This window comes from Simochromis diagramma, unplaced genomic scaffold (genome assembly GCF_900408965.1).
Source record: "Simochromis diagramma unplaced genomic scaffold, fSimDia1.1 OVJJ01000494.1, whole genome shotgun sequence".
In the NCBI taxonomy this organism is placed as follows: domain Eukaryota; kingdom Metazoa; phylum Chordata; class Actinopteri; order Cichliformes; family Cichlidae; genus Simochromis; species Simochromis diagramma.
This window is the reverse complement of record NW_024387311.1, coordinates 267,697-292,951: the sequence shown is the minus strand read 5'-3', so window position 1 is coordinate 292,951 and position 25,255 is coordinate 267,697. Positions and strand designations below refer to the sequence as shown.

Sequence of the window (25,255 nt, the reverse complement as noted above, 5' to 3'; positions counted from 1 at the left end):
CCCCGCTTCTACAGTTCCCCTGTGGGAGAGGTGGGTGTCATTTCTTTCCAGACACCGTACAACACACATATAATGTATATTTAGCCACCCTGATGTTTCTGATTGTGTGTCTTTAGTTCAATTATTGTCATCATTGTGCCTGACTTTGCTAGATGCTGTAAATGTAAATGTGTAGTACGTGTGTGCCACATATGTGTTATAGGCACAGTTAATGCTAGCGTGAATAGATAATTCTTGCTAGCTTGGGAGTTGTGGTGGGTGGAGCTAACCCTCTTCCCTACTTTGCATTTGGTTGTAGGAGCTGGAGTGGGCAAGTCAATTACTTGGCCTTTCTTTCTTTTACCTTTCTGTCAGTGCGCCCCAGGGCAGCTGTGGCTACAACTGTAGCTGCCTCCACCAGTGTGTGAATGTGTGTGTGAATGGGTGGATGACTGGGTGTGTAAAGCGCTTTGGGGTCCCTAGGGGGGGCTAGTAAAAGTGCTACACAAATACAGGCCATTTACGATTTAACAATTAATAATCAGGTATGTCGGATTTCGTGTTGGTGGTTTTTTTTAATCTTGTGTCAAATGTAAGTTTGTACTTCATGTTTAATGTAAAAAAATAAATGCAGGCTCTTTTCTACAATTCCCCTGTAGGAGAGGAGCTGGAGTGGGCAAGTTAATAACTTGGAGGTCTTTATTTCGTTTACCTTTCTTTATCAGACACAACGCAGGAACACTGGTTACATTAGCCCTGCCACAGACTGGTGACCTGTCCAGGGTGTACCCTGCGTCTTGCCCAGCTAGGATAGGCTAGATCCAGTACCCCCTGTGACCCTGAAAAGGATGGATGGAGGGAAGAAACACTCTTTTTGCCCAAAGACTTTGAAATAACTTCAAAAATCTGGAGAACTTCTGGTAAAGAATTTAAAAGATACAAAGAAGGTCTGCCTCCTAGAAGCAAAATATAAAGAAACGAGGTGTGGCTCAAGATTTTTGCACAGTACTGTAGTTGAACACGTGAACATCAGATTGCAGACATTCAAATTATTAATGCAATTTTAATAACATAAAGCCAGACAGTCATCGGAGGTCCCTACTGGTTGCAGGTACAGGTGGGTCTTTCTCGGTAAAACAGTGAATGTGTTTGTCAGCCTGCTCCCACACAGCTGAATGCAGCTTATCGGCTCGGAGCTGTGAGGGACAGGTGTGTTTGAGCACCTGCCCTGTGATGGACTTTTCTTTCACGGTCATATCAAACAGCTTCTAATGACGCTCCTGTACATCTGAAACAGCTTTGTGCTGATGTGCAGTGAGCCATCGCCCAGAACCAAACCCGTTCGTGGCTCTACCTTCGTTAGAGGAGCCCACAGCATCGCGGACACAAGCCAATATGGCGGCGTTAAACCAGAGGGGGCAGTAACGCAACTCAGAGGCACAGAGGCACCCTAAAGAAGAAATTGTTCCGGACACGTGGTGCAAAGTGGGTGTGTTCATTGCGCTGATGTAAACACAAAATACGCCTCACAGCTCGACGGATGATCGTGGTGGACTGAGCTGCTGAGGTTAACCCAGAAAGAGTCGTCGGCGGTGCGGAAAACCCTCCGTGTACGTCGCGTGTAATATGCTCTAAAGCACCGAGGGGGGCGCCATGGATTTCTACATCAACCTGAAGGTGAATTTCAGGGGAAATTCCAAGAATTTCCTGCTGTCGGGATCCGAGACCAAGAGCTGGGAGTCGATGGAGGCCATGGTAAGCAGAGACGAGCAGCAGGCCTGCTGTCAGACACGACGCCACATGGCGCTCACGCAGCACACGGAGGGATGGGGGTTCAGGGGGCCCACAGGTGCTGACAGACACACGGGGCAAACGCTTACACCTCCGTGTGAGAGGTGCCGTGGGCCGCTGTGTGCTCACGGAGAGGATTACTCCAGCCCGAGCCGTCACGGTGAGCGGCCCAGCCCAGCGGGTGTGACGGCGACAGTGTGCGGGAAGTACCGGGAGTGCGTCACGTCGCGCAGACCTGTGTCCCGGCCCGCTTCGTGACGGGCCGCACTCATTTCGAGCAGCTCCACGGGCGGGCCGTGATCCCTGCTTAGACACTAGGCTGTTCAGGACGCGCTCGCCCCTCCAGACTGAGCCACACTGTTGTGCATGTCAGAGCGAAACACGCCGAATAATAGAAAAATCACTGTGTGACCTTTAAGGCTCTGCGTGGGTCACAGTGGGCATCGGGGAGGTAAAGGCAACGAGTCAGACAGGCCCGTACACATTCCGGCGTTTTCTGCCCAGCGGTTTAACGTCACCACCAGCAACAGCGTAGCCAATTCACCGCCATGCGCAGTGGTTCACTCCGAGTGCAGGAAGTAAACAGACGAAACAACCACACAGATACTCCACGGCTGCAGCACGCAGCAGGGGTGCAGGAGCTGTGTTTGTGTCCTCACTGCGAGCACGACACGGGCAGACGCTCCTTATGTGTAACTAACGTTATGCTGCTTTCCTAACTTTGCCACAGAAAATGGAACAAATGGAAGCATTTCCACTGAGTGAGCTGGTGTATTTTAGTAACACAGTAACAGATCCGAGGACAATAACCTGGAGGATGAAAGCCTGGCTGCATTTATTTATATCTGTTATCAAGTGTTGGTTTAATTCACAGATACACGCACAGATTTCTCTAATATTTGCCACGTGCAGGACTTCGGCGTGTGGCGTAATAACCATAGGATAATATAGATGTGAATGACAGAGCTCAGCTCATCTGTGTACTGTGTTAAATCTGTGAGTCTGACATGCACCTCCTCAGAAATGTAGCTACGCACTGCAAGGATGCAGATATCCAGAGCTGCAGTAGATCTGTTTGGCAGTGCAGAGTGAAGGAGCCCTGAGCAAGAGCCCAGTTATATATGACTGGGACTGGAAATGCAGTAAGTCAGGAACAAGAAGGTGAAACAGGCTTGGAGCCCTGCATGGTCGGCTGTACCTGGAGCACATCATCGGTGTGAGTGCTGCTGAGTCACAGACGTTTGGCTGCTGAGACTGTTGCAAAAGGTTTAGCGTTCACTGTTTTTCATTTGATGCCGATCTGTGAAACAGTACGAGCTTATATGTGTTTGTGTCAAAGGCATGCACTGTGCTGCTCAGAGCATGTGAAGAGCTAGCAGGAGCGTAGACGGAGGCCTGTGACCTGGTCCCTGTGGCTGAGGGATCATCCTCCTGATAGTAAACATACAGGAACAACTCCTCCCTCAGTCCCTCAGCAGCTGAAGCACTCGACACACACAGTTGTGATGTCGTCCTCATTTACAATCATGGATCTGAATGTGTTCACTCTGCGCCTGATGTGTAAAGTATACACTTCGTTTTATTGTTTTGCTATAACACCACAATAACAGTTATGTCAAGAGAGAGCACTTGTGTTACAGTGTGAGCGTAATCAGAGAGCTCGGTCCTGACAGGATGAAACCTCCGACAGCATCAGGCTCAGGGGGGGCAGCCACGGTCAGCAGGTCTGGGGAGGCCTGGGTGTGGGTGAAACACAAACTGCAGGAGGTAAATCCACAGTTTTGTTCAAACACTCGTGCAGCCTAAGATGTGACTGAGGTGCAGACACTCGGTGTCAGTGCACAGAGCTCAGCTGAAGTGTTACATTAACTGAATCAAGGCAGGAAACACCATCTGGTGACGTTCGTGGGCTTTTGCTCGAGCATTGATCGAGCTGTGATTGGCTGAGTGCAAAATATGCAAAAACAATTCTTCTATGTAAGACAGTTTTAGTGTGTGACCTTTCACCCTGTAGGACTGTGTGTAAGACTGGCTTTGAACCAGAAGTAAGCAGCAGCCCTCTGTGGGTGTGTGCTGCTGTCAGCTCTGCAGGATATGATGGGCTCATCATTCAAGACTTACCAGGAATGAAGTTCAGTAATGGATTCATAAGCAGTCAGTGTGGGGAGGCTCTCTGTTGCTACAGTGTTCTGGGTCAGATCCAGATGTTTCCAGCCTAATTATAGAAAAGAATTATAACCGTCGAGTCCTGAAGTAATGACATGTTTTGAGTAGTTGTCTTGATGCATGCTCAGTCGTCCAGGTGAGCAAATCCCAAAAGGTTGATTCTGTTTTCAGTGACTGCAGGTTTCCAACCTTATAAACAGCACATTTGCATTAATGACTGACACTAGCACCACTGAAGGAACAGTGGGGTCAGTTTGTGACCATTGATATGCAAACTGTCATGATCATTGATCAGTGGCCACGAGTCTGAAAACGTCCAGATGAGCAGAACCAGCTTTTGGGGCCAGACCAGCTTTGCAGAGCAGCCATTCAGAGCTATTGTGTAGCACCACACGTCTGAGATTTACAGTGAAGAAGTAAATAAGAGTTGGCTTTGGATGTGACAACATCTGTCTGTCTGTTACAGGTCAAGCGCTCCTTTGGCCTGTGCAGCCTGCAGCTGACCTACTTTGATGAGGAGAACGAGGAGGTAAGAGACTGAGGAGTGCCATACAAAGTGAGATTACTGAGTAGGTACAGCTAACCTACAGCAGTAGAGGGTGGTAGCCTAGCTGAATGGCTGTGGTAAGTTGTGCCTATAACACTTTGTTCACATTCTGACCAGGATTCACTAACAAGTGAGCAGCCCTGTATGAAGGAGCGATCCTTTAACTCCATGAGTTCCTCCATGTAACGCATTCTTAGCACATATTTATGTAACCGTCTTCTCCTTTTCTTCCTCCAGGTGTCCATTAACAGCCAAGGTAAGCACACCTGGGCAGTCACATGATGCTACACATTAAACAAAGTCCAAATAAAAGTGCACTCATGTTAACGTTGGTCATTTCTGCTTGTGTTCCAGCTGAGTATGAGGAGGCTCTGAAGGTGAGCTCATTCACGGTTAAAGATTCAAGAAGTTTATTGTCATGTGCTCTGCAGAACACAGACGGTTATGCAGAGCACCTGCTTACTCTGCAGGCTCCCTTCACACGACTACAAGAAAGTAATAATAGTAAAACAGTGCTTTGTGAATCCTGCAGCTTATATGTGGGTGTAAACAGAAGTTAGAGTGCGAGTAGTTGCAACACTGTCACAGTGCTAATATATACAGAGCGATATCAGGGTGTATATATGTACGAAAAGTGCAAATTTACAGTTATGGATAAACAGTTGGACATAGGCAGTGGTTCAGTAGCCTGTGGATAGAAAGTGTTAGTGTGGTGTCCTTGCTTCCACACTCCTGTTCCTTTACAGTACAGACATGACGTGGAAAGCTTCTGTGGAGTGTTTGTTTGCTGGTGTCTTGGAGTGCTGTGTTAGCGCGTTGTGTAAGCAGCGCCTGTTTACTTTGCAACGTCAGCTAAGATGTATCGAACCCCCTCACATCCAGCTCCAGCACAGATCCCTGACCTGTGTATAGCACAGATCCACCTTCATTGATGGATAAGGCATAGAAAACAGAACTGGGTCTAACATGCAGCCCTGTGGAACTCCACAGTTATTCTTAGTGTATGAAGAAGACTCCAGATTTACGGAGGATATTTTCACGTGCCGTCCATGCTATCATCCACCATAAGCTTCTATTTCATTGTGATGTGATATGAAGGGTGTGTCTTTACCATCTGTGATTATCTCTTTTATATTGAGATCATTTGGTTCAAGGTTCTTTATTTGTCACATGCATAGTTATACAAGTATAACACACAGTGAAATGTAGCCTGACACGCTCCTCGACATGTGCAAAAAATTGGGGGGGGAGTAGAGGAAGAATATATATAAAAAACACCCAGCACGCCCCTGCGGGCGGTTTATCCTTCAAGCTCGGGTCCTCTACCAGAGGCCTGGGAGCTTGAGGGTCCTGCGCAGTATCTTAGCTGTTCCCAGGACTGCGCTCTTCTGGACAGAGATCTCCGATGTTGTTCCCGGGATCTGCTGGAGCCACTCGCCTAGCTTGGGAGTCACCGCACCTAGTGCTCCGATTACCACGGGGACCACTGTTACCTTCACCCTCCACATCCTCGAGAGATATATATATATATATATACATACATACATACATACACACACACACACACACACACACACACACACACACACACACACACACACACACATTGGGTGAATGTGCAGTAGTATTTGGCCACATGTTTGGGTCGATAGCCACAGCTTTCCAAATCCTGATTCCAGGCTTCTCCACAACTTTGATCTGTTTAATTGATAAAGAAATAAAGTAATAATAGCCTACTGGTGTTTCTCTTCTTTCATGGTTTGTGCAGTTACATTTGACCCATGAAAATAAAGACTTCCTTATGATATAGTATCACTGTGCTTACTGCTCTTCTTAAGTGAAGCATTTGTGTTGTCGGTGATGAATCTAGGGGAGTGGAGAAACTGACGGCGTGTTTATTTTCCAGAGTGCGGTGAGGCAGGGGAACCGACTGCACATGAATGTGTACGAAACTCGAGGCCAGCCGACGAGGGTTGCCACCACCAAGGCCAGCGGAGCAGAACCCAAGAGGGGCTTCAGGCCCCCACAGCACTGCCCTTCACTTGCTCAGGTGGTCAGTCGCAAGGTCCAGGCTGCAGTTCCAGAACAGGGCATGGTAAGAGCCCAGCACAAGCTTCATTCTTACTGCATCTATCCACTGCTGTGCCCCTATGTTTGCATGCACATAGATGATGTTCTTTTGTTGCTCAGGTGATCATGAAAGAAGTAAAAGGGACCAAAGAAGAAGACAAGACTCCTCCAGCCTGGTTCACCTCCTACATGGAGAAGGTAAGAACGTCCTGATGAGTGTCATAGCAGTAACTCCGCTAAACGACTGATGACTAAAGTGCTCGCTACTGCATTCAGTTTAAGGACCAGGTAGTTCGTGAGGCAGTGGAAAAGATCTGTCGGGAGTTTTCAGGACAGTGCTGCATCCACAAACCCCTGGGAGGGGGAGGAGCAGCAGCAGGAGGAGCTGGTGGAGCTGGTGGAGGTAGAGTGGAAGCTGTAGGAGGAGCAGAGACCCAGCAGGTCCCCGAGGTGTCCTCTTCCACTCTGCCTGGAGCTCCGTCCTCCTCAACTCCTCCCTGCTCGTCCTGCAGGGGGCAGACTACTGGAGGAGGCTATCAGTGCAGGTATGTGTTGTTGAGTAAGTTCAGTCTTTGGATTCTGCTTGTTGATTTATCTTTGTTGGTGAAAGACGCTGTCCCGGTGTCGCAGTAGGCCTGGGTTTAAGTCTAACACTTGTCAGTGTACAAATGAATAAGCTGCAAAACGTTGTTACCAAGCAGAGCAGGGCCCTATTTCAGGAAGCCGGTTTAGTGCAAACTCTGAGTAAGTATACCCTGAGTTAACGAAAACTCTGGGTTTTCAGTTTCACAAAGCGAGTTCAGATTAATTCTGAGTGAGTTACTATGACGACACACTCCGTGAAGCTAACCTGCCCCCTAGCAGGTTTACTTCAACTAACCCTGACTTTCTCCGCCTCTTTGTCAGAAACCTGACTGTAGGAAGTGTCAGACATGGCGTGCTCCTTCCTTGAAGAGCCAGTAGATGTTGAAGCCCAAATTCTCCGCAGAGCTCTCCGCCGGGAGAGAGTGATTAGAGCGCGTTTGGACATTTTATCATTTCCTGATGATTTCCTGTGTGAACGTTACCGTTTTTCAGCACAATCTATAATTTATTTGAATAACATCCTCAGGCCTAATATTGCTCATGTGACACATCGCGGACATGCTCTCAGTTCTGTACATATTATTTGTATTGCACTTCGGTTTTTTGCAAACGGGAGCTTCCTGTATAATATTGGTGACGCTGAGCACGTTTCCAAGGCTACCGTCTGTCGGGCAGTCAGGAATGTTACAGTTGCACTGAAACGTCTCCTGTACTCGTTTGTGGTGTTCCCCGGTCACAGACCCACAAGATTTATCAAAGAGGGATTCCACAAAATTGCAGGTATCAGGATGAACGAAACTTAATTCATGATGTGGTGATACTTGAACTACTACTTAAATTTTACATTTATTCTCACGGTTCCCAGGCGTGATTGGCTGTATAGATGCACTCACATTCCAATCATTGCTCCTTCAGTAAATGAAGGAGACTATGTGAACAGGAAGTCTTTCCACAGCATTAATGTGCAGGGACATAGTTCCCTGTAGCATTTCAAACTAACAAATTATTTCATTATAGTAATGGATGCTAATTTGTGTTCTCTGCACTGTGAAGATCATATGTGATGCTGCCAACATTATCACAAATGTGGAAGCCAACTGCTCAGCCTCTGTGAGTGGTGGTGGTGGAGGACCCCCACCTGTTTTTCGGGCCTCCGCTTTTTTTCTGTTGGCTATAACGGGTCACATTTGAGCATACAGAGTAAGCAAATATGTACTTGTAATGTGCTCAGATAATTTCAATAAGTGCTTACAGAGGGGAAATTAATGTAGCCTCTAACTGCAATTGATTTACAAACAGACAAAGCACTATGGCTCATAATACAATTACACCTTACCTGTTTGGACTATATTTTTATATTTCATTTTTACTTGCTGCCAGGAACGTTTCGGGCCTGTTGGGTTGCACCTGCGCTCACATCACGTCACAAAATAAAATGTATAAAATAAAAAATAAAATAAAATATAATAAAATAACGTGTTAAATGGGTGGAAATCCCTAGATCAATGTTTAAATTAACACTCACGCATTGACTCTGTCGGCTTTGTTTTGTCATGCATGCTCTCTTTCTTTTGCAGCTGAGGCTGTGTTACTTTTTTCCGCGGAATTTGCATGTTATCGGCATATGCTGCCATCAGAATTTCGGCCTCAAGCGCTGTAAGATACATTGACCGCGCCTTCTTTCCCTCCGTCTCCATGGTGACTCGCTTAATCTGTGCTCACTAATCAGGGCTTTATGTATCCTCGTGCGCGTGCTTAACTTGGGGTTAAAGCAACTCCGCGTTGATTGAACTAATTGTTATCAGCCTTTCTGAAACCGAATATTCCCAGTTGGACAGTTCGGGGTTACTCAACCCTGAGTATCGTTTTTCACTCTGAGTTTTCTGAACCGGCTTCCTGAAACAGGGCCCTGGGCGATATGCCCCAAAATATTTATCACGATACGCATTTGAACATTTGCGATAACGATATAACTGACAACATAATTGACACGAGACAAAATACTTTACAACTCCTCAACTTTATTAGTACAAAAACCATCATTGTATTTCCACTTAAACAAGCAGCTGTTTTATCTGCATTAAAGTTATATAAACATGTAACAGTGCAAATGCAAATTATTGCTGACAGTTTAACCAAAAGGCGTTTCCAGTGGCCGACATATCCTCAGCATAACCATGTATAACATCCACTAAACTTAAAAAGAGGTTAAACACACACAACACGGTAACATTATGTTGAAGCACAGTACGTATCACTCCGCGAGGCTCCGCCTACGATAGCCGTAATGCTCCGACAATCCATCAAGCGGTGCGGCTTCGTAGCTTAGCAAAGTCATACTGAAACATTTGACAGATTTTTGAGCGCCGTGCACATAAAATCGTTTCGAGGTCAGTAAACACAACCAGAGTTCATACATAAGGCACACGGGGTTATAAGGGGCGCTGTTGACTGTCAGAAAAATCTAAGGATTGATTTTAAGTGCGCCGTATTTTCCAAACAACACGGTAATAACGACGGCCCGCTAGCATGCGCTACCAAAAATAGTGCTTTGTTGTGTGTCTGACGGACGAAAGCCAAACCAGTTCCACACCAGTGAAGCTGCAGCATTTTACAAACCAGTTCAGGTTCATCGTTTCATTCAACGATCCGCTCTCACCTCTTCTCGTTCTGCGTCGCCGCCATGTGCGTATGTAAACAAAAGCACTGCGCATGCGTGTTGTACCCATATTCTATCGCGGTATTTTATTTTCCCATCGTTGCCCAAAGTTACACTGTTATTACCGTGAACGGTATGATCTAGCCCAGCCCTATTACCAAGTGAACATTTACCCTGTGGCCTCGCTGCTGTAAAGGGAGGATGTTGGTGCTCTAACCTCAGCTCTGCACACAAACTGCTGCAACGACTGATCGTTGCAGTTTGGTCACATTGTGCAGTTCCTTACGTTCTCCTTGCATGCCAGGAGCTGTTATCTCTGCAGATTGTGAAGCTGAGTGCGTGCTCTTCATCACGGTGTCAGTTTTTAGATGCAGTCTCACGTTTCCTCTCATCCCTCTGGGCTGTTTCACTCCACAGCGTGTGCACCTCTTGTACTCTGTGCGAGCCCTGCAGCTTCTCCCACGATCCCAGTCACAATCTGGTGAGAGCCAGGACTCCCCTGTCCATCCCGGAGCACGGATCACCGGCCCCAGACCACAGCAGGTGTGACACAGCTACCGGACTTTAACACGTGTTCATATTTACCAAAAAGCACAAACTAGCTTCATATTATCAGCTTTACACACTAAATATTTAATAAAAACATGAATGTTTGTTTTAAAGATATGTGGTATGAGTGTGAGCTGATGCAGGGCTGTCTGAATCCAGTATAAAATGCTACACCTGGCTGTAGACATTCCCATAATGCTGATGTTACTTCATCTCGATCCATTGTTGTTTAGGTTCTACAGGCGGGGGGATCGCAGTTTCCGAAAGGCAGAGAAGCAGCGGCTGAAAGCCGAGAAGCGCCTGCTGAAAGCTGAGGTGAAGGAAATCCGGAAGCAGCTGAGGATGGAGAGGCGGGGCATACAGTGGAGCTCGTCCCATCGAGACGGAAGCTCCTCCCCCGTCCTCCTGCAGCCTCGAGCCACACAGCACAACAGCCCAGAGTAGGTCCCAACCAAGTTAGGCTGCAGGACGCACTTCATTTATCTCAGTGTCGATCTCCTCATGTGTGGTTCCAGAGTAGCTCCAGAAACAAAGTCTGTCTTTATTCAAACATCAGCTCACACAGTCGAGTCACAGCGAGGCGCTATCAGCTCGTCAGGGGTCGGTGTGGACGAAATGCATTTCTGTGACCCTGAAAGCTTTTGTCCACCTACTACGGCTTCCCCCCAAAGTTGAAGCACATTTAAAGATGAATGGTGATCCTAGGTTGGTTATAGTGCAGTGAAGTGAATAGATTGTGGGAAAATATGGCAAGCAGACTGCAGCAGTCAATAAGGCGGTCCATTGTAACCGCTGCTCTGGGATGATGGGAGCTGAATGACGATATGAATGAGTTTAAAGTGAGACGTGATGAAGAATTTGAATAAAGGGATTTTCCTCTTGTTGCCCAGGCGACCAAAGCGCCCCTGTCCCCTGGTGGTTCCTGCCATGACGGCAGCGTTTTTGGACGAAAACCTTCCTGACGGAACGCGTCTGCGTCCTGGGACCAAGTTTATCAAGTACTGGAAGATGAGGAACACTGGGACTCTCAGCTGGAGTGCTGAGACTAAGGTAAAGTCTCAAACAGCAGCTCATTAACAGCTTGGATTCTCCTGAGAGCACCTACACCAGAACGAGACCTGCTCGCCGTCTCAGAGCCGTGAATATCATGGACGCGTCCATGTGTGTACAGCACAGACGTGACCGGACGGTGTGCTGGCCACAGTGACGCAACTATATTATTCGACCCACCGTTAGATGTACTTTTTACATTTTGGGGGAAGTGTAACTGTTGGCTGGGTTGCCATAGAAACAGCTATACTCATGATCCCAGGTGATGAGCGTCACTGACCGGCGTGATTACCCAACCTTTGTAGTGAAATGTCATCACTGACTAACACAAATTTCATGCTCGTCGTCACATCTCATGAGTTTCAGGTTCATCCCTGGTGCTTTTTGTTTAAATAGGCTTAGTTCAGCTGTGCTTTGTGTTTCGTGTAAACAAACAGCAACCCTGTTTCACTGTGACCAACCAATCCCTCCTTAACAGTGTTAATAGTGTCAAACCTTATTCCATCACGTTTAGCAGCAAAGTGCTGACATTTACTGACCACAGAACGTCACTTTGCTCTTTGACCTCAACACCTGTGGGAGGCTTTGGTCCACTGTGTGCAAACTCCCACTAAGGAACCATTATATTATGTCTTGTTTGGTTCCTGCAGCTGAAGTTTATGTGGGGAAACCTGGCAGTGGGATCTGGAGACCGCTGGAGAGAAGTGGCAGTTCCCTTCCTGCAGCCGGGACAGGTGAGTGTGAGACATCCCACAGAGCTGTGGCACGTGTCCTCGTGAAGCACTGAAACAAGTATGTGTGTGTGTGTGTGCGTGCGTGCGTGCGTGCAGGTTGGCATAGTGAGCGTAGCGCTGTGTGCGCCCACTGTGGAGGGCTCCTACACATCTCACTGGCGTCTGGCCCACGCTGGGGAGCAGTTTGGACCGAGAGTGTGGTGCAGCATCGTGGTCGACCCTCTGGCTCCAGCACCCATGATGGCTGATGGGATCCTGGTTTCACCCTGTGTCACACCGCAGGTAGAACGAATGCAGTTCAGGGAGGCTGAAATCATTTGTGTAACCTTTATTCAAACTTTAACTCTGTAAGTTTAGCTAGTTGGTGTGAGAGGGTTAGGGTGAGATCAAGGATGGTTGGTTTGTAAATTTCATACAAAACAAATTAAAGTTTAGATAATAATAAATTTCTGGATGTGCAAATTCACAAATGAGGTTGATGTGAATGTTTGCCTGCAGGGCAAGAACCCAGTAGCCAAGGATGGGAAAGCATGTGCAGCTTCCAGGGAACAGCCGTTATTGTCAGTGGACCAAGAAGAGTACTACATCCCGTCTGTAGACCTGCTCACCGCACAGGTAACCTGCTGTGACGCTCCTCCCCATCCTAGCAGCTAAACTTCAGTATGCTAACATCACGTTACTGTACGTATACTGCAGCTGACATGAAGCTGGAATAATAATAGCTCATATTTTACCTGTTTATTCAAATGTCCATGAATGTACAGTGAAGCATCTGTTTGTACAGATCATAGCACAACCAAAGTAACTGCAGCTGTGTAAACTTGTTGCCTGTGAAGACTGGGACTGGTCCACACTGGCAGTCAGTGTGCTGCTCTGTCTTTGATAGTAATCTGTAGGGATGGGTACCGGTATCCGGTGCCATGATGGTATCGGTTCTGACATAAACGGTAGTAACCAGACCGAAAAGCGGCGCACATTTTGGTGCTTTATTTTTTCCTGAGCTGTCATACACTTTGGATTCTAGCCAATCATTTTACGTTTCTGAGGATAGTAGGCGGGGCCAGGTACGTATGTTCTTTTAGAGCAGAGCTACAGATTAAAAATGCCCAAAGCGAAGCGGTCAAAGTCTGGCTGTACTTCACAGCAAAAGATGCAAACTCAGCAGCAACAAGTGCTTTAAGCTGATACTGTGATGCTGTCAAAGGAGGTAACACCTCGAATCCCATGAAACACCTATACCATATATGCCCCATAGCTGCAGAAAAGGCTAACATTGTTATCTTTTTACAAAAAAACAGCTGAACATGAGAGGTTTTTGGACCAATTTTGTGTTCTCCATTCTTTAAGCACCGGTTTGAGCACCGTTTAAGCACCAGCACCGTTTCAAAAGTACCGGTTTGGCACCGGTATCGGATAAAACCTAAACGATACCCATCCCTAGTAATCTGTTTATGATACAGGCTGAAATGAACTGTGACAAACGAGCAACAACTGTAAATCTGTTTCTGTCTAAATTCACATTCAGAGTCCACGTGTCTCCATGGAGACAGATTTTTAGTCAAATTTATTGTCATCAGAATAAATGAGCGACACGATCCTCCAAGTTTGTGGATGCGATTAATGAAGAATGAGGTGACAGAGCTTTTTAGTAGATACACCTACGGTCCGAGTGACAGCATGGGGTTAGTGTAGTTGGTCCGTGCAGGCAGGGATCGAACCACCAACCTTCTAATTAGTAGGTGACCTGCTCTACCACCTGAGTCACACCAACCCCCGTTTGCTTTTGTAATTGCCTATGCAAGCCTGTGGGAGGGGCTTTTCAATCTGCTCCTCCAAAAACTCAGCGTAACGTGGCTTCACTGTGGGACAAATGCTGATTGGCTGACAGCTGGATTGGTTTGCGAAACACAAACATTCACGTCCACTCCAGCTTTGTGTGTTACAGCTTTGCTTAGACAGGGAGAGGCTGAGGTTTGCAGATTACACAGGAACTGGACTGAAAATCCGCCGCGGCAGGGCGGCGCGGGAGGGCGGCGCGGGAGGGCGTGTGTGGAGCCATTAGAGCCATCATTCACCTTCAAATTCACTGAAGTTATGCAAAGTCTCATTTCCCAGTAAAATATAAAGGAAAGGGGTGTGGCCTATGACTCGTACTTACTACAGGATGGCACTTTAACAGCAAAGTGACTCAGGCACTCAACAACCCTGCACTTATGTAGCAATATCACTGTCACAGAACCAGTTGAGTCCTCTGTTAATAAGAAACGTGTTACAAATGATTTGAAACATCATCATCTTCATTTATAAACTGGGGCTCTGCCTTGGATTGTACTGGTTTGGAGACAGGTCAGGTGACCTGTAGACTAGCCTTGTAATCTGTTACCTGTTGTTCATTTGTCAGGATCTTCTGTCTTTTGAGCTGTTGGATATCAACATCGTCCAAGAGTTGGAGAGCGCCCCCACCAACACGCCTGCTGGTAAGAAGAGAACAGCCAGAACACTCGTCCTGGTTAAGAGACACGTGTCTGCACTACAAGCACGTCAGTCATGTGAACAATAAAATAGTCAGATACAATCTGTTGCACCACAAATACCGACGTTCAAACTCTAACATGCAAAGACAGCAGATTTCTTTCAGACACGGCGAGCACAGCGTCCTCTGAGCAGTGGCAGCATCGGCCCGACACACTGACGGAGGCCGTCTGTGATTCATAGACGTTCATGTTTCTTTGACCTCGTAGTTTGATTACATCAGGTGCTGTGACCCTGATCGAGTGGGGAAGCTGCAGACTGAGTTTGGTTAGACGCACCGCTTTCTGTGGCTTTGTGCAGTTCAGGTGCTAAACTGGTGTGTCTGCAGCCCACAGCTGATTCACTGGAAACACTCAGAGCGTAATAAATGACAAATGAGGCTGGAACATTTCAGTCTGCACATCAGAGACCGGTGCTCTCAGCTTCCAGACGCAGTGCTCTGACACAGAGCAGGTGACCAGGCTCTCTGAAGTGTTCCCCACGTCGGCTTCAAAACCACCGCAAATGTTACACTTTTGGAAAAACTGCCATTCGGTCTCCGTTCGGTCAGCCGGCTGTAAACGTCCACGTGCTGTAAGAGCTCAGTGCTGTCTGTGTTTCTCCTCCAGACATCACACCCTGCATGTCCCCTCTGTCTCAAGATGGCCCTCTGCTGGACAAGGGCAGCCCCTCCTTGGGTCTGATTCAGGAAGAGACTGAAGTCATCAATAGCATCATGGGTAATGAAGTCCCAATCCTCCTCAGTGTTCTCCCAGTTTATTTAAAGGTTCTGTTGAAACTACAAGTACTCGTTAAAGAAGCCGCACCTGACTGACTTGATTCAGGTCCCTTGAAAAACCCTGTTTGGCTTCCCAGCATGCAATGGGGTGAAGGTTTTCTTCTAAGACTGTCCAGCTGTTCACAGCCATGCAGTTGGCTCTCTGACTGTGAGCAGCTGTCCTGCTGATACAGCTGTGTTCAAAAATCAAATGGGCGTGTCTTGACATTTGTTGTCTCGCTGCTGGTCCTCAGATGTCCCCCACGGGGTAGGACCTGGAGCTGAAGGGGGCGGAGTCCCAGCTCAGGAGGAAGGGGAGGATGACATCAGCGGTACTCAGTTTGTTTGTGAGACTGTGATTCGCTCGATGACCCTGGAGGAGGCCCCTGATCACATACCTCTGAGAGGATCCTGCCCAGGAACAGGAAAAGGTCAGTGACACGCCCTCGGCGCCAGCTCGTGCGTTTAAATGAATGATCATTTGTGTTTGGCTGGAACGCGTCCATGTTCACATACAGTCTGTTCTGGCTGGAACGTCAGACTGCAGCGTGCTGCTGGTGTTTCACTGTGGTCCTCCTGTTTCCTTTCAGTGGTACGTCCAGCTGCTCAGGGCTCCTCCTCCTCGCTGTCCTGTCTGAGTAAAACGGTGAAAATGGAGGAGAGTCCCGACAGCTGCTCTAGCAACTCCAAGACTCCCATGAAACCCCTCGTTGGTCTCAAGGCGTCCATCCCTTCCCCACTGAAAGCCTCCCTGCCCACTCCAACGTCTGTGACCCTGAACGTGCTGCCTGGCCCGAGCTCAGCACCGGGGCCGCTCCACGCTTCGGCCGGGACCGCCACGCTGCCAGAACACACCGCCACAGGTGACATTTTTAAGTTGATATGTTGACTCAAGCAGCTTGTCTGTGAGAAACAGCTGTTTGCACCAGTTTGGGGGGTGAGCGTTGACCATTTGCAGACTGTATATAAAGTGGAGGCGGCGTCTAATTTGAGTGAAGATGTCACCGTGTGACTGGGCTGGATTCAAGGACCGTGAGGTGTGATGGCAGCCTTGGTTTGTACAGGAGCAGGCTTGAAGCTCTGGGTTGCAGCTTATGGTCAGCTCAGTGTTTGGGGGGACCTCTGGAAACTCTTTCAGCTAGCATCAGCAGGAGGGACGCCACTGAAACCCCAGGCAGCGGTGCTAACGGGCAGCCAGCTGACATGTGCTGTGACAGCACAGTTGAGGGTCTGTGTGGAGCTCCTTCACCACCAACAGGAGGACTCTGTCGAGGAACAGCTGTTTATTCTTTAAATGTCAGCTAATTGCAACACTTTGTACGACTGGGGCCGATTATTGAAGAGCTCGTGTGTGAGGAGCAGCATTTTAAATTCTGGGTTTAACAGGAAGCAGTTTAGTTGCTACTATTTGACAACAAAGGCGACAAACCGGCTCACACAGGTTTCACCACGGTCATTCAGTTTAAACCCAAAGTGCTCCCACACTGCAGCCTCTGCGTTTGGCTTTGAATCAATTCCATCTGTTTTCCAAATCTCAACTTTCTGTGGCTTGCTACTCCTCACGGCGCTGTCATGCACCTGACATACGAATTCACGCCTCCTTACGCTAAGGAAACAAGAGGGGAGGGGTCGGTCGAGAAATCAGACAAACTGTGTGTCAGGCCCAGGTGGACGATAGGTGATCACTGGTGTTACAGCTGGGGGGGACGAGGCTAAGCACCAGGCTTTCAAATGAATGAACAGTCTGTCTGGTCTTTGGTTGATAGATAAGCTGGAAAATTGCTGCCACAAATAGAAAGACTCGATTTGTTGATCAATTTATTAAGTCGTGTACTAACAGAAATGATTATGTTCCTTTAAATGAATCAACAACCAATCACAGCAGATGGCCCCGCCCCTCCCTGAGCCTGGTTCTGCTGGAGGTTTCTTCCTGTTAAAAGGGAGTTTTTCCTTCCCACTGTCACCAAAGTGCTCATAGGGGGTCATATGATTGTTGGGTTTCTCTGCATGTGTTATTGTAGGGTCGACCTTACTATATTAAGCACCTTGAGGCGACTGTGTTGTGATCTGGTGCTGTGTAAATAAAACTGAATTGAACTGGACTTGGAAGAGAGACCTTTAATAATCCACATTTCTCTGCTTTACTCTCTGGTGCTGTTGTGGATACTGTATTGTTCTTTCTTTGTGATGTTTTTATGTTTAAGTTGTTTTCCGTCTGTCTGGGAGCTGACTCAGTCTCTGGAGAGCCCCGTTTCGGGGGGTTTAATAAATTTGTCCAGATTTCTAGAAATGCGATGGTTTTGCTCCTGCTTCAAGTCTAAGCTAGGCTCCAGCTAGCTTATGCGTTAAAACCTTGCGCACCTTTCTAAAAATCTAGCTACGCATCAGGTCCACACACTACACACCCTCAGGTCCTCTTTTATGTTTCTAGCTTCTGCCGCCATTTTTGGGCACGACAGAAGTCGAAGCGAAGCTTGAACCTCTGTGTCATGAGTGGGAGTGAAGCATGTGTCCCAGCATGTGTCCCAGCATGTGTCCCAGCATGTGTACAGCAGCCAGTCACACCCAGCGTTTGCTTCCTGGGTCTCATCACAGGTGAAGCTGAGGAGTCGCACATGGAGAGCGTCTGTGTGGAGCCCAGAGTGAGGGAGAAGCAAGAAGAGGAGGAGAAGAGAGATGTAATGAGGAGTCGCTCCTCCTCCACGTCCTCCGAGGATTACATCATCATCCTCCCCGATTGCTTTGACACCACTCGGCCCCTGGGAGAGTCCATGTACAGGTAGGAGCCGTGGCTTTGGAGTGTGTGGGAGAACCCTCGGCTGTGGGACAGTAATCAGTGCTTTCACTTTTTCTTTGTTCTCGGTCCCGCTGCAGCTCTGCTCTGTCCCAGCCCGGAGACGTCCAAGCCAAGACCGACACAGACCCAGATACCCCCTCAGCTGAGCGTCGGGACAGTGCCGCAGGAGAGGGGGAGGCGGACGAGGTGGATGAAGCGGCTCCAGGAATGGAGCTGTCAGGCGCCAGCAGTGCCAACGATATGCTGTGTACATCCCAGACGCTGGACGATGAGCCGCTGACTCCTGAAGTAGTCACCCCGCCTCAAGCTGTCGTCACATCACAGTAAGCATGAGAACGTTTCCTCAGGAAAGCTGGTCTTTTCCTCAGACCGACCGCTCCACTGCTGCACCACATCTGCACCACATCTGCACCATTCATCTACAGCGTTTCAGGGCTAGACCTACATCAGGCAAAGGAGATTACTAATGCTTTCTTTCCTGCTTGTATACAAATGATCACCTGTCAGTCACACAGCTACTTTCATAAAATAGCTACCAAAATATGTTAGATGGTGTGCCGTGTCATATTAAAAACATTTTTCCTTCATTTAAACAAGATTCAAATACAGCGAGCCGAGTCATGAAGCTCATGAAGCGGCACAGGCGTTGTTGTTGTGCGACAGTAAATGAGCGAAGCAAACATGTTTGTGTTTGACAGCCCAGAGAGCAGCGCAGAGAGAGAGGAGGAGGATGCCGGCGCTGAGGAAGGAGCGCAGGGTTCAGAACTGCACCAGACTGAGGACGGTAGGCTCCTTACTGGGTCTCGCTGTCACTTCAGTCACAGTACCACTCTGATGCACGGTGATCGCATCGTTCTGTCTTGCAGAAGCAGCTCCTGAGCGCGCTCAGACTGATCCTGAAGCTACTGACACAGAGAAGAACGACCCCGAGGACCCCAGGTCTCTCTCTCACTCACACTCACACACACACTCTCACACGCGCACACATGCACACGCGCACACATGCACACGCGCACGCACACACACACACGCACACGCACGCACGCGCACACACACACGCACGCGCACACACATGCACGCACGCACGCGCACACACACGCACAAATGCGCACGCACACACACACGCACGCGCACACACATGCACACGCACACACACACGCACAAATGCGCACGCACACACACACACACACGCACGCACACACACACGCACACACACACACGCGCACACACGCACGCATGCACACGCATGCACACGCACACACACACACACACACACACGCACACACGCACACGCACACACGCACGCGCGCACACACGCACGCATGCACGCACACACGCACACACACATGCACACACACACACACACACACACACACACATGCACACATGCACACACGCACGCGCACACACGCACGCACGCGCACACACACATGCACACACACACTCACACTGAAGCTATCACGTTTTTATTCGTCCATCCATCCGTTGGCTAGGTTTGGTTTATCGTGCAGAGCCTACATGATGCAGCTTCTTTCAGTTTGTTTTTCAACTTCCTGTATCTGTTCTTCAGTATGGAGCGTGCACACCACTGATACTACAAATCTCAGACATCAGAGTCGCGCCATCATCCGATCACTTTGAATGTAGCTTCTAATAGAAACGGACAAACGCAGGCTTCCAGGAGACGGGAGGCAGATTATCTGCTCGCTAACATAAAAGCTAAATAATGTCTTCATGTTAAAGTAGTGAGACTGTAACAAGCTGCCAGTCCAGCTGCCTGCTGCTGTTTGTCCGAGTTTCCCAGGCTCACAGGACGATTCGCTGCCTTTGAGGCTCAGAAAGTGAAGTTAGTAATGTACAAAGGTTCAAATGAAGCTGATTGAACTGCAGTGCTGTTCAAAGTATGACTGTGCAGGCAGAGTCCTCACAGGTCAGCCTGAGGTCAGGTTAAGGTCAGCTCAGACGCACATACGTACAGGAGTCGTCTCACCGTGGCTCTGTGCTGAGAGCCTGGCCCATCGTTGTGCTTCTAAATCCCAGCTGCCAACTAAGACAGAAGCAGAATAATGTTTTGGCCTCCCGAGTAGAATGACGAGCACTAGCAGTTTGGAGGCAGCATGAAGTCCAAGGATGCTTTCTGGTTTCTGTTTGCTGCTGTAACCTTTCCCCTTGCAGACAGCTCATAAATAAATTCACATCCATGAATCGTAAACACTGATAAGAGAGAACAAAAGGATTAACTCTCCAAATGTTTGCCCTCCTCAGGCAGCAAGGCCTCACCGGCGGCCTGGTGAAAGGAGCTCTGTCAGTAGCTGCCTCTGCCTACAAAGCCCTGTTCACCGGACAAGGCCCCACACAGGTGACACATTTAGCAGCTTTTTTCTCCCATATTCACATTTGTGTGTTTTGGAGTTTCAAGCCTATTTTCCAGTGTTGAAGCAAACGTCACAGCCCAGGTTTGAAGTCTTTTCTCTGCATGATAGCGATGCAACACGTAGGCGACACAGTTGTGGGGCTACACTTACATTAATCAGTCCAATGCAAAGCTAGTTGCACTACCTTGGAAAGGCTTTTAAGCTGGGGCTGCATCCCTAATCCAGGAGAGCAGGAGCCAGCTGCCGAAGGTGCTCCCTGATCAGACGGTGCTCCCGATGCTCGATCAGTTCCTGACGAGGGGACGCCACGCAGTCGTGACATGTTGCACTCTGCTTTTATTTACATTGTACACAGCATGTTGTCAGCAGTCAGACCTTCAAACACTTCAGATACAGACTCATTCAGGCCTGTGCGGTAATCAGTAGCTGGCTCGCTCGACTGATCCGATCTTGTTTCCACCCAGCCTCCAGTGGATGCATCCACCCAGGACACCATGATGGCCGTGCTGGTGGAGATGGGTTTTGCAGACCGCTCTCTGAACCAGCGTCTGCTAAAGAAACACAACTACAGCCTGCTGGACGTGGTCAACGAGCTCGTTCAGATGACCGACAATGACTGGTACTCTACACGCTACTGATGACGAGGAGGCCAAACTCTTCCTCCTTCTTTTCAGCTCTCCACTAATTTGCCCTTTTGGACCGAGGACTATACTACGAGCTTGTAAGGGGACATTCCAGCAGCCCTGGATCCTCCAGCAGACCATCACCCACCCACTGTCTGTAGTTTTAGTACTTTCAGCGTAGATCTTGGTAGTTGCAGGTTTTCTTTGCATATCTGTCTAAGAAAGGTGAAAACAGGAATTCTAGGTCTTCAAATGTGAATCACACCACGTGCTAACATCATGGATTTTAACGAAGTGTGAAGCGTGAAAGCATTCGCTTCCATCAAACCTGAGCTAAAGTTGTGTTGGCTGCAGAAACTCCACGGTTGCTGTACCTGCTCCTGTCGGTTGCAGGGATCCCAAAAAGCTACCGACGGACCCTCACGCGTTTCCTTTGCTCAAGTCCACAGCAGCAGACTCTCACAGGTCGCCTACCGAACCCGCTCGCTCAGAACATCTTTGGGCAAAAAGAAAATGCAGCTTCGTGCTGATGGTTCTGCTGAGGCATCAAGTCATCTCATCTCCTCAGAGTCTTGTTCACCTCGTCCAGTCGGCTCCATCACACCAGCTGGTGGTGCATGTTTCTGCGTATTGTGGTGAAAACTGTAACAACCAGCTCGACTGGTAGTGAGCTAATGCTGTTCACGAAGCTAGCATTGTTTGCAAATTTCCTTTGGTTAGATATCATTGGCCTGTGTCCCAGAGCAGGCCCACACAGCTCGTCTGCACAGTGTCAGCTGCAGGTTTGCTTCTTTCTGTTTTATTTGAGCTGCCATTCCAACAGCTACTAATAACTTTATTATTGGGTTGTAAATAATCACACTGACTGTAGGTAAGCAGAACCGGTCAGGTGACGTAGTGTGTGTGAGGCTTTACTGTATAAAATCTGACCCTTTGGTGTTTCCAGAGCTCCAGCTGGAGGAGCAGGACTGCTGCGACACGTTCGTGTTGATGTGACTTGTGATGATGAATGCAATGAAGTACTTTGATGTTTAAATAGCCGTGCTATTCAAAACACACATTCCTCCTGTTTTTGAGTCGGTTTCCCAGAACTCGCACACGTGCTCAGCCCAGATCATCTGAGTGACGCTCTTCATGCTGGTAACGACGTGTGTGATGAGCTTTTTGCAGCGTGCCGTTTTGGTTGCACGTTGCCTTTGTCCTGTAACTTTAGTCCATCACTGAAACTAAAGGGATTTTCTCATATATTCTCTTAACATGTGTGCATAACCTGTTTTAGAGAAGTCATTGGAAACCACTCGGTGTAGCTGAAACTTTGAGCCGGACTGTTAGCTGGTGTGTGATTTACTGCTGTTGTGAGTCAGTGGTGGTGAACAGACTACACTGTCCCACTGCATGATGGTTAACTAGCTAATCAACCAGGTTTGTTCAGCACTCAGAGCTGCAACCTCGCGGAGAACCACAGTTTACCCAGAGCTGCTGTGGAAACGCACCAGTTCCTCTGCATAGATCGTAGCTAAACATGAGCAGCAGCGTACGTTCTTCCTTTCCTGTCCTCTGCGCGTCCCATCTTGTTATTTCCCACCCATGTTTACATGGGTCTGCTGTTTTGAATGGAGACGCAGTTTTGTGGCTTTAGACGAAGTTCATTATCAGCTGTTTGCTTTCAGTTCTCCCATCAGATGAAGGATTTAAGATGGGCGGACGGCGAGCACACGGCGTGCTTGCCTGTTCGGTTTGTGGTACGTCTGCTCAGGATCAGCTGAGGGGCCCGGGTGATGGCGACTTGATTTCAGCATTAAGGTTTGGTAACTATAGTAACACCTTTGGAAACGGATTTCCCTCCATCCACTAGAGAAAGTTCCAAAGAGGTGTGCGGGTCACGAGGGGCTCGTTGCCACGCTTGTTGTGAATCCCAGGCACACGTGGTGCTCCAGACGTTGGCGGGCTTGGTCAGGTGTGCGCAGTAAGGTCGCTGCTCCTTCCTTTTGCTCGTAGCTGGACCCTGAGCTGACTTCATTAGTAAAGTAGTGGGCTGTGAGTTTAGGTTCTGCTTTGACTGCTTGAAGGCTGTTTGTAAGTTTGACGTCGTGTCTTTAGGTGTGCTAGTTAAAGCTGCTCTGCAGTTTTAGTCTCATACTTTGTAATAACGGATGTTTTGTTGGTGTGGTGCGATACACTGCGTGCTACTATACTTTATGCCGTTACACATCCACGTAACCTCACGTCACATGGTACCCTGTCTGTGTCGGTCTGCACTGGTGTGTGGTTGATGGGACTGAGATGCAACATGTCTGTGCAGAAAGCAACAGTGTGGGTGGAGCCTGAGGCAGACGTGCAGGTCACACGCTGGGCGGTTGAAACGATTTAAAGAACAGCATGAGCTCTGTGTTCGTTATAACTTTTGTCTTTCCTGCAGCTGCCTGAAGGACCAGCCACGGGTGCAGAGGTACAGCCCCCACACTGGGCCACGTTTTTGACTCAAACAGCTCCGGACATCTCACACGGATGTTTAGACTTTTAAAAGTGGCATTCATCAGTTTTAGGCATTCATTATTTCTTTTATATTAGCGTTTCATGAATCATGCTGTCGGGTTTCACCCTCTCGGATAGGTAATTAATTTGAAAGGTAAGAATAAAAGTGTCCTGCCACAGGTTCAGTGTGGCCTGCTTCAAATGAAGGTCAGGTGTGTGCCGTGTGTCATCGTGCTGAAATGAGTCGTCATGTGTGCCAGAAGCTCTGGTTGGATGAAATATGTTCAAATTGGGGAAGATGTATTTATGGAGGAAGAAAAACGGGGGATGGCTCGAGCTTTTTTCTGTGTTGCACTTTATGAATATTGTATGATGTACAAATCAATATGTCTCCAATTAAATGCATTACACCCACCTGGGGCTTCTGCTTCGTGTGTTTGAAGCATCACGTGCAACTAAAAAGGTCACGATGTCACCTTTAAATAGAAGCAACAAACATGCTAGATGAATGTCATCATATATGCTTCACAGCGTCAAAGATGGGACTGTTGAGCGTCTTTCAGCAGGTATCCTGTAACATTGTACCTCCTTTTTAAACAGGAAGTGACCTCTGACAGGCGGGTTGGAGGACAGCAGTGGTTTAGGCTGAGGAGGAGAGAAAAAGAGTAACTGAGGAGAGTTTGGATCTCACGTCCATCAGAGGTGGAGCAGGAACAGTGCTGCTGGTAGCATCAAATACTACTCTGGGATTATTCTGATTATGATTTTTTTAATTCTGTTGAAATAAGATCTTGACTTTCACGGCCTCATAAAAGTGGGAAAGTTCTCTATGGACAGCCAAACCCTTAGTCTGCTACAGCCGCCTTTCAGTAGGAACATCGCTTATTCAACCAGGGGAGCCAGAAGCAGCAGGAGCAACCACAGCAGTGCTCACTGAAAGCATGTACTCAGCTTTGTCATCAGGTAAGGCTAGATGATGGAGAAGAGTATGTCCTGCAGTGTGAGTAGTGCCACATACGTGTTAAACAAACCTGTTCATGAATCATTGAGTTAAAGTCTCTGTGATGATCCTACCTGACAGTCAACGATGCACAAAGCTGAGGCTTTATTCGAATACCACAACAGGGCTGAGCTTTAGGAATAATCCTCTTCATTAGACATAAACATCTTTTTTATGCAGCCACATGATGCACACAATGTTCTGAAAACTGGGAGATTTTGTTCTCACGCTGCCACGTTTCACTGATAAACAGAACAAGTCATTTCAAATAAACTAATTGTCCATTAGACACTAAAACGGACTCCGCGTGGGCACACCCACTCCGGCCTGAGTGGTAAATGGTAAGTGGACTGCACTTTTAAGCAACTTCTTCCACAGCACGCACTGTGATGGATACGCTGGAGGCAGCTACGGGTTCAGGAGCCTGGAGGAGTCACAGATCAGACCACTGACCAAGCCCACCACCTGAGACACAGCTGCCCCTAAGTGTGGGTTCCACCCTGCCCATACGTACCCACTGTGGGCAAGCGTGGGCCAGTAAACATGTGCTCCTTTTTGAGCATGAA

At 48.2% G+C, this 25,255-nt stretch overlaps 1 protein-coding gene across 3 annotated transcripts; it reads left to right on the top strand.

The window, feature by feature from the left end:
- Positions 1 to 1,476: 1,476 nt before the first annotated feature.
- On the top strand, positions 1,477 to 24,104 carry nbr1b (NBR1 autophagy cargo receptor b). 3 transcript variants are annotated; one of them, XM_040005001.1, is made up of 23 exons: positions 1,477 to 1,734; positions 4,403 to 4,465; positions 4,721 to 4,739; positions 4,838 to 4,860; positions 6,390 to 6,578; positions 6,674 to 6,751; positions 6,830 to 7,098; positions 10,215 to 10,340; positions 10,580 to 10,786; positions 11,237 to 11,396; positions 12,047 to 12,130; positions 12,227 to 12,412; positions 12,629 to 12,745; positions 14,532 to 14,607; positions 15,271 to 15,381; positions 15,674 to 15,850; positions 16,010 to 16,282; positions 18,015 to 18,198; positions 18,294 to 18,539; positions 18,915 to 19,000; positions 19,083 to 19,155; positions 20,482 to 20,575; positions 21,056 to 24,104. In XM_040005001.1, exons 1-23 carry the CDS (start codon positions 1,633 to 1,635, stop codon positions 21,227 to 21,229), a joined length of 3,117 nt encoding a protein of 1,038 aa, XP_039860935.1. In that variant the 5' UTR covers positions 1,477 to 1,632; the 3' UTR covers positions 21,230 to 24,104. The 3 variants fall into 3 exon arrangements, with proteins under 3 accessions (XP_039860935.1, XP_039860937.1, XP_039860938.1); XM_040005003.1 differs by lacking the exon at positions 20,482 to 20,575 and having other exon boundaries at positions 21,056 to 21,209; XM_040005004.1 differs by lacking the exons at positions 15,271 to 15,381; positions 15,674 to 15,850; positions 16,010 to 16,282.
- Positions 24,105 to 25,255: the final 1,151 nt, after the last annotated feature.